Source organism: Merops nubicus, unplaced genomic scaffold (assembly GCF_000691845.1).
Source record: "Merops nubicus isolate BGI_N331 unplaced genomic scaffold, ASM69184v1 scaffold10278, whole genome shotgun sequence".
Classification (NCBI taxonomy): domain Eukaryota; kingdom Metazoa; phylum Chordata; class Aves; order Coraciiformes; family Meropidae; genus Merops; species Merops nubicus.
In genome coordinates, this window is record NW_008623634.1 from 30102 (window position 1) to 38320 (window position 8219).

At 39.3% G+C, this 8219-nt stretch overlaps 1 protein-coding gene across 1 annotated transcript in view; it reads left to right on the plus strand.

Annotated features, from left to right (window-relative positions):
• AKAP11 (A kinase (PRKA) anchor protein 11) overlaps window positions 1–8003 on the plus strand; it is a 32886-nt gene extending 24883 nt beyond the window's left edge. The window contains exons 8-11 of the mRNA XM_008945136.1: window positions 150–233; window positions 1001–1047; window positions 3211–3371; window positions 7857–8003. Coding sequence (XP_008943384.1) covers window positions 150–233; window positions 1001–1047; window positions 3211–3371; window positions 7857–8003 — 439 coding nt within the window. The remainder of the gene's footprint in view (window positions 1–149; window positions 234–1000; window positions 1048–3210; window positions 3372–7856) is intronic.
• The last annotated feature ends 216 nt before the right edge of the window (window positions 8004–8219 follow it).

Below are 8219 nucleotides of genomic sequence, written 5' to 3' on the forward strand. Positions count from 1 at the left end.
ACGGTCGTGTTTGTTCCAGCAAACCTGTTTAAGAGGTTTCAGTGCTCTTGCATTAAGTGTCTTGACAAAACATCTCTAAGGAAATTAAGGTTCTAGTTTGAGCTATTGTTCTTTTCTAGTTCAGCTGTGTTCTCTTCTTCTCCTGGCAGTAATGGTAACAGCAGTAGCTGGAGCAGTCTTGGTTTAGAAGGGGATATGTATGAGGAGAATTTATCCTTTCCAACATCAGACAGGTTAGTTGAGTTGAGAAATACAAACCAGATGGGTTCCTCATAATTAATGCATGAAATCATCATTTTGGAAAATAAAAATAGGGTGCATTTTTTATGCTGATACATTATTCACACTCTTCTCACTTAATCACAATATGATTTTTTCATTAATTAATCCATACTGAATGGTTAAATTTTGCTGTGCTAAACTGATGAATGTGCCCTGCTTGCAAAACAAAAGGTCCCTTTTGTGCATGTTCTTGCTTGCAGCTTTACAAATCTTTAGATCTACTTTTTCATGCAGTCTAGAGCTTGCTTCCTACAGGATTTCTGTTTTTTCCTTTAGCTTGTGGGTACTCAAAATTGCTTGCTAACTGATTTTTGTAGAACAGTTGTGGTTTACAGCTTTGAATAATCTTTAGCTGTTCATAACTGTGACAAAGATGGCTCAGCCTTTTCACATATAAAGCAAAACTAAACTGTCCTCCTGAATGAAAATCAGTGTTCTCTTCTTATTTTAAAAGTCTTCATATTAAAATCCTTCTTTTTAACACCCTTCTCATGTTTCTCTCTTCTCCTTTCTTCCCCCAAGAGCAAATCTTGTGAAGCTGATGATAAATCTGTTTCCAACATGAAATGGTGTGAGAAGCAAAGCTTCTTTTCATGATCACTTCTTAATCCCTTCGTGGTCTTCCTGTCCTTTAGCCTTCATTACAGTCTTAGGATTGACTGTTTATTGTGCATGTATTAGATTGTATTAATATTTTTGTTTTATGTTTAAAATACAGTGATGTAACAGAAGATAAAGATGATGACTCTAAGGATGCTTCAGAAGGTAATGTCAGTTCCATCCCATACTGCTGTTCTTGACCAGTGCGCTCTGCGTTAACTGTTTTGTTAATTCTTTGCTTCTGTAGTCTGCAAAACGAGACGACAACTCTCTTATCCCTATTCCTCATCATATGTGCTAATATTGTCAGGCAAGTGTCAGAATACATCCCTAGATTAACACCCTACATTCACCTTTCTGTGTGCTGAAATGTGCAGCTTTTGGGAAGTAGCAGCCCCTGATGCATACTCATGTACCTAATCACATAAGGATATTTATTGATGAATAGTGAACTCTGATCAGCTTGTTGAAAAGTGTAAATTTACATGCATAAGATAACTTCTTTGTAAAATAGTTGTTAAGGAGCCATGGCAAAGTAACTGCATGGCTCAGACACTGTATAAGGCTGGTTTAAAGAATAGGTTGTAACAGAGCTTTTCTTTGTGCTGGATATATTCTGAAGATGAAATAAGCATTCCAAGAAACCTCTGCTCTACCTTCCTACAGAGGATATTTGGCCATGTTCCATATCTTCAGATAGTCTTGATGTAAGCAGAAAGATGTGTAGTTTGGTTGGGTTTTTTTTCTTTTTTTTTGAGAAACTTATGGGAATGCACCACATCCATTTTTTTAATCATATCTGACTGTAAGTTTATAAGGAAATACACCTAAACTAAGTATTTTTTCCTCAGAATAATTGTAATTAAAATATTTCCTGTTCTGTAGTTTTCATCTAGGTTATTGGTGCAGTGTTGCTTTCTTTTGGTCTCGACTTTAGAAAGTTGTAGCATCTCAAATGTTCCAATTGCTCAGTTATAATAGTATTTGATTTTATTTCTTTACACAGAGTAGATGTCTCCTTGGTGTGCAACAGACTGCTTTAAACTGTATTAAAGATTTTCTAGTGGTTTTTTTCCAGTTTAGTTCTCACTGTTGTTTTGAAAAGACCCTCTTACTTTCGTTGTAGGACCATTTAAATAGTACTTTGGGGTGAAAACCTTTGGAGCTGGTCTTGTGCTTTTGGAAGTTCTGTTTGTGGCATACCTGGAAATGTCTGGCTTTTTCTAACTGATGCACCTTGTTCACCAAAGAACTGGAACAAAGCCTTCTTAATAGCAAATGTACATCTGTTTTATATATAAAAAAATAACCAAGACTTCCCTGTGGTACGTTACCACAGTGCTCTCCATCCAGCAAGTACAACAAAATATTGTTGTAATTTTTTTTTTCTCCTATAAAGATCATAGATTTTGGAGCTCCTAGACAAATATTGTCCACTGAAAGCACACTTAACATTGGCAGTTCCACTAATTAACTTTCTCTTTTACCTCCTGGGGGAATCTGGTTTGTCTTGCTTAACTTTACCAGTTAGAAGTGAATACCTTATGTACCTCAGTTTTCTTAACCTTGATTGGAAGAGTAATGAGATTGAGGTAAACTGCACACAAACACATATTTGTAGTGAAAATATATTACTTGCTTCTAGAGAGTTAAGTCCAGTAGTCTGGAAGCAGAGACTTGAGTTTCATGTGCTGGGTTGGATCTGAGAGTATGACAGAGGATTATTGCCATAGCTGGATACAAAAATGCGGTGTGGGAACTGATGATGATATTGCTCTAGTTTCTCTGTGTTACTAATGCAAGTCCCTTCCAATACTGGGTTGATTTTTGGAACTCATGCTGTAAAGGAAGTGTTGAAAAATTGGATACACCTCAGTAGAAGCAGCACTGCATTTTGGACAAACTGGAGGCAGTCTGAGCAGTCTGCCTGTGCAGGAAAGGACTCTGAACACCCATTTTTAAAATTCAGTAGGTGAAGGCATAGCAAAAAATTGCAGTTGGAAATGAAAATGACTGATGGACAATGGGAGAGCCACTGCTGTTCAGTTTCTGAAGGGCTGTGTCAGACTCCTTGTCATTTGGAATCCACATTAAGGTTTGGGTGTCTCAGTGCTCAGCGATGTGTGTGTGTGTTTGTAAACGGGACAAACAGTGCTCCCAAACGGGAAAGCACAGGAACACTCCTGACCAGCATGATCATTTTCCCTTTCGTATTATCTGTGCATTCTAAATTGAGTTTTTCAAGATAATACATCTAAATAGTGAACTACAGAGGCTTTTAGAAACAAAGTAAAGCTATAGATTTGATGTTTATATTTTGAATGTTAGGTTTGGAGCAAATACGAACGACTTTAGCAGTAGTGAATCTTGATCTGGAACCAAACCTGGTGGACCCCCAGCTCAGAGCAGCACTCCAGTGGCTGGCAGCTTCAGAAACAGAGGTGTCTGAGCTTCACTTCCATGACACCACTTCAAGGGAATTTGTCTTGGTAAGTACCTGGGTTTGGCAGGTGGTGAGGAAGGGGGAGGGTTTGCCTCACTTCTGTTTGCAGTGGTACACTAGCTGCTACTGCTGTATTTGGCACTCAGTGAGATATTCCCTGCTGAGGAGAGTCCCTGCTCAAAGTAGAACAGCCTGTTGAGCCTGTGCATGTAGCATACATAAATCAGTGTGAATCCAAGTGGAGTTAACTTGTTTCACAACAATGAGTATGTTCTGCCTCACATCTTTTTGCTAGCAATTGCAGATCTTCTTAGCAGAAGTTTAGGTTCTAATTAAATATTAAGTATGATTTTCCTCTCTAAGGAACTGCAACCAAAGCTATTAAGAAAGAAAGCTCAATAAGACTGTTTCATTTGTAGGTGCCTTTATTTTGGTTTTATGGATCAAATTTAAAATGTGACCAAAGAGAAAGCAGAATTTTAAAGAATAAGGCTTTAGCAATTTGCATCTCTTAGGGAAGGGTCAAAATTTTGCTATGTGTACTGACCAGAGCATTTCCATCACAAACAGAGGAGAAACTTCTTCCTCCTGTAAAGCAACACAAATCTCTCCTCTGTGGCTGGGCACCAACCTGCACCCGGTGATCTGGCACTTGTTACATCTCACCCGTGGGGTTTTAATCTTAAACCAAGGAATTATTTTGACCTTCTCTGGCTAGTGATGAGGTTGATAGAAATGATTAATTATAAAAGATTTTAGTTTTGTCAGCTGGTAATGACAAAAAAACATTAATGTGATGCCATTAGTATCTTTTTAGTAATGAAGTTCCTGGCAAAGGCAACTTAACATGCATAGCAGTATATGAGGGAAGAAAAAGCTTGCACTCAGTTCTGAAGTTTAGTACTGAGTCTTCAACTTCATGCTCCCTACCACAGCCCTTACACAACATTTGGATTTTGAAGGAATATCCCACTTGGTTTTCCTTCCCTCAGAACGTTTGAGTATTTTAATCAGCTACTATAGAATCATAGAAACATAGAATGGTTTGGTTGGAAGGGACCTTAAAGATCATCTAGTTCTAAACCCCTGCAGTGGCATGGGGCACCTTCCAGTAGAACAGGTTGCTCAAAGCCCTATCCAGCCTGGTCTTGAACACCTCCAGTGGTGGAGCATCCACAACTTCTCTGGGCAGCCTGTTCCGTGTCTCACCACCCTCATAGTAAAGAACTTCCTCCTAATGTCAAATCTAAGTCTATCCTCTTCCAGTTTGAAGCCATTACCCCTCATCTTGTCCCCACAAACCCTTGTAAAAAATCCCTCCCCATCTTCCTTTCTTCTATTATTTAAAATAACCCAGAAAACTGGAAAGCTTTTTTTTTTTTTTTACAAGTTTAAATATAGCCCCTATGCTCCTTTTCTAGGGGTTGGTGTGGGTGATTTAGTATTGTTTCAGAAATAGGTTTTGTTGTACTTCAGCTCTGACACTTAGAATGGACTTCATGCTCTAATAAACTCAGAGGTAGTTTAAGAGTACTTCTCTCCACTTCTGTTCTTATTTGAAACTGTTGGGTTTAATCCTTATATTCACATGTTTCTTCCCTGTTGATGGTTTAAGTGTCTTAACATGAAGGAGAAAATACTTCACTTTTTCTGTTCTCAAATGCCTGGTTCTTTTGATGTGAACGGGTTTGGTTTAGTGACTACAATCAAACTGACCTCCTGAGTTTTGTTGCCATTCTTTGAAGATCTGTCCATCTATTTCATGCCTGTTGTATGTGAAAAGCCCTGTTGCAAATGCTCAGGCGAACAGTGGTAGGACCCACGAGTGTAAGTAGTCATCTCCTTGGGGCCTGGGTGTGACAGAGCCCTGTATCTTATACTGCAGCATAACATGCAGGACAAAAAATAGATGGCAGATGCCTCTCTTTTTAATTTTTCCTCGAGTCTCTCATTCCTCTGGCAGCTCTGATTTGATAGATTTCAAAGTTGTGATGCCACTATGTGAGGCAGTGCCTGGAGACAAACAGGACAGGGATTAGTCGTTGGCTGTGCATCTGAACACCACTATAGCTATCTTACTGAGACAACAGACTGAGAAGAGCACTGTGGGAAACAGCAGTATCTATTATGTATGCAATCCTAAAAAATTACAGTATTCTTCTACTGGACACTTCAATCATAAACTGCTGTGGAGCTGACACCTAAAGATTAAAGGTAAGATCGTCCAGCAGGCTAGTACTACAGTCCCTAAAACGTTACAATAGCTAATTCATTTGCTTAGATTTATAGATTTATTTTTAATTCTCCAAGTGCAGTGATGTTAAAGTCAATTGAAATCCCATTTCCCTGCCCGTGGGCAGGTGAAGTTTCCTGGTTTTCACTCTGTCCTGTTCCCCAGGTAGAACGATCTCTGAAATGGGAAGTGTCGTTCTTGGTCCTGCCACTTGCAAAGGTTGCAGGGGCCTCCAGAGGGCGCTGCGGGCCAGCAGCAGCCGGCCGGGCCTCTGCTCGCCAGCGCCAGGGCGGCTCCTGGGGAGTCCCCTCGGTTCTGTGGGGAGTGAACCTGCGCTTCAGGCCGCGCTGGAAACAGCAGCTTTCACTGCTGGCAGTGGGTGGGGTCTGGAAGGGAGGAAAGGCTTGTGTGAACTGATCAGAGCAGGGGAATGAGCCCCTGATGTGGTGTGGCTGTGTGAAAGACCAAAATACACCTAGCGTGCATTAGGCAAGGCATTATTTCCTGCAGCTGGGTATGAACATGTACTTCAGGATACATGCTATGCTCAGCAAGACAGAAAGAAATTAGATACGTATGTATGAAACAAAATAGATTTGTTAGGAGTTAGAACAAGAAACCAGTAAATCAGAATAGATAGTTCTTGACCTCTTTCAGAAGCCTGACACCATGGATATGCAAGTGCCTGGATTAAAAAAAAGCCCATATATATTCAATTGTTAATCAGAACTTATTTGGCAGTTTTAGGATTCCTGGTGTCTGTTTTAAGTAAACTCCAGTATTTTACTTCTCTGACAGTAAGAAACAGATCAATCATCTAAAGAAATAGTGGGATTGAACTTTGAATTCTTATTTAAAAGAGAAAGATTAGTGAAGCCAGGTGCCACCATCTTACCATGGTGGTATATTCTTCTTTGGACAGAAGTTTTAGATGGTATTTGCTGAAGTAGGTCTTTGGACATTGGCCAGACTTTCCTCTGGCGTAAGAAAAATGACCCTTCTTTTATAAACCAACAAACACTATTTACAGAATTGCCTGTTGTAGACTATAAAACTCTTGCTTCCTGTCCTCCCTTTTAAAATCCACAGAAAATAACTACATGTTTCAGTCTCTTCTTATGTAGGAGAGTTGTGTTTTTTTCACTGAAAAAAAGTTTCAGTGTTCAGGATATATTCTACTCAAGATTAGGGAGGATCTTTTTTGCTCATTCAAATTAATTGTTTTATACATGTTTTTTTATGCCCCCATTTTTCCTATCAGTTCCATCACCTACTTTGTTGCAGTTGGAACATCACCTAGGTGAAGAAGGAGAGAGAAATTGTCTTTCCTTTTTTTGATAGTTTCATATTACAATCTGCCAGATCTTGTAGAAGGAACACTATGAATTTTTAATCTTGTGGAAGGCACTTCACTGAACACTGTTTATGACTTCTTAAAAAAACTTAATGTATGGAATGTCATGGTAGGGACTACAACAGGCAATAAGATTCTACAGTTCCAAGAAGTAAGTAGGGTAAGCGTCTAAATTGTGCTCACTAAATGCAGCAGTGACTGTTCAGAAAGATGCAGAGAACAAACTTTATTTGTGTGGTTTGTATTTAGTGGTTGTTTGTGTGTTTTTTGGTTTGTTGGTTTTTTTTTTTTACCTAAAGGATTTTTTTTACTCCTGGACACAGTGGCAGATTCATCCTGCTCTTAAGGTAGGCTTTATTCCAGATACAGCTGAGCTTGACACACAAGCAAAGGAAGATTTTCTGCTTGGACCCTGGGTAACAAAAAAATGTGTTCAGCTGCAGTGATCTCTTCTCCCAAGTAGCAATGTAACTTAACCCTCCCCTTTTCCTCTTCCCCAAGATGTTACAGTTTCCTAACGCTGAAGACACTGTTTTCATTGAGGGTAGCATCTGTGCCACCCAAACCACACTATATGTTGTGAAAGGAAAATCCACATCCTTTTATTAAGACTGAGTTTTGTATTTTTACATGTGCATTATTGGCATGGGAGGGGTGGCAAATGTCTTAATCTTGTGTTCAGAATTTCCTGTTTTCTGCAGTCTTGATGAACCACAGCCCTCATACCTGTGGCACAGCATCATTTGAAAATATCACTCCCTCCAGAAGAAAATTTTGTGAAAACTGCCCTAAAGAAAAGTGTTTGTTTTTATAGATGTGGGAATAAGGATTAACTCATTACAACTGATCTCTTGTGAGCTAATGTTTCAAGAATAACTTCCATAACTGGTGGTCAGGATGTGCTAGTCAAAATATTCTGTTTTGTGTTCCTGTTTTCCCTTTAGCTTTCCAGAAGACTGCGAGAAAGAGATTGGAAAGTTGGAGATCTCTTGCAAGCAGTGCTGAAATATTGTGAAAGGATAGAGAGGACATCTGATGGAGAGCAGGCTCTGAATAAGACTTTGGTTGGTTGGCTTCTGGAAAATGTCTGAAAAATCCAAAGATGCAACACTCTTCTCTTCATTCCTCTTTTAAAAGGAGATAGAAAGAACACAGATATGTAAAGTAAAATTCAACTAATGAATGTTTGAGTCATTGTCAGCATTTAAAAGACTTTGAGATGAAAGTCAAAATAGCTGTGCTGTGCTTTGTGGTGCTGTGCACATGGTGTGTTTATCCAGCCCATAGTCCATACTGTCCACCCACAC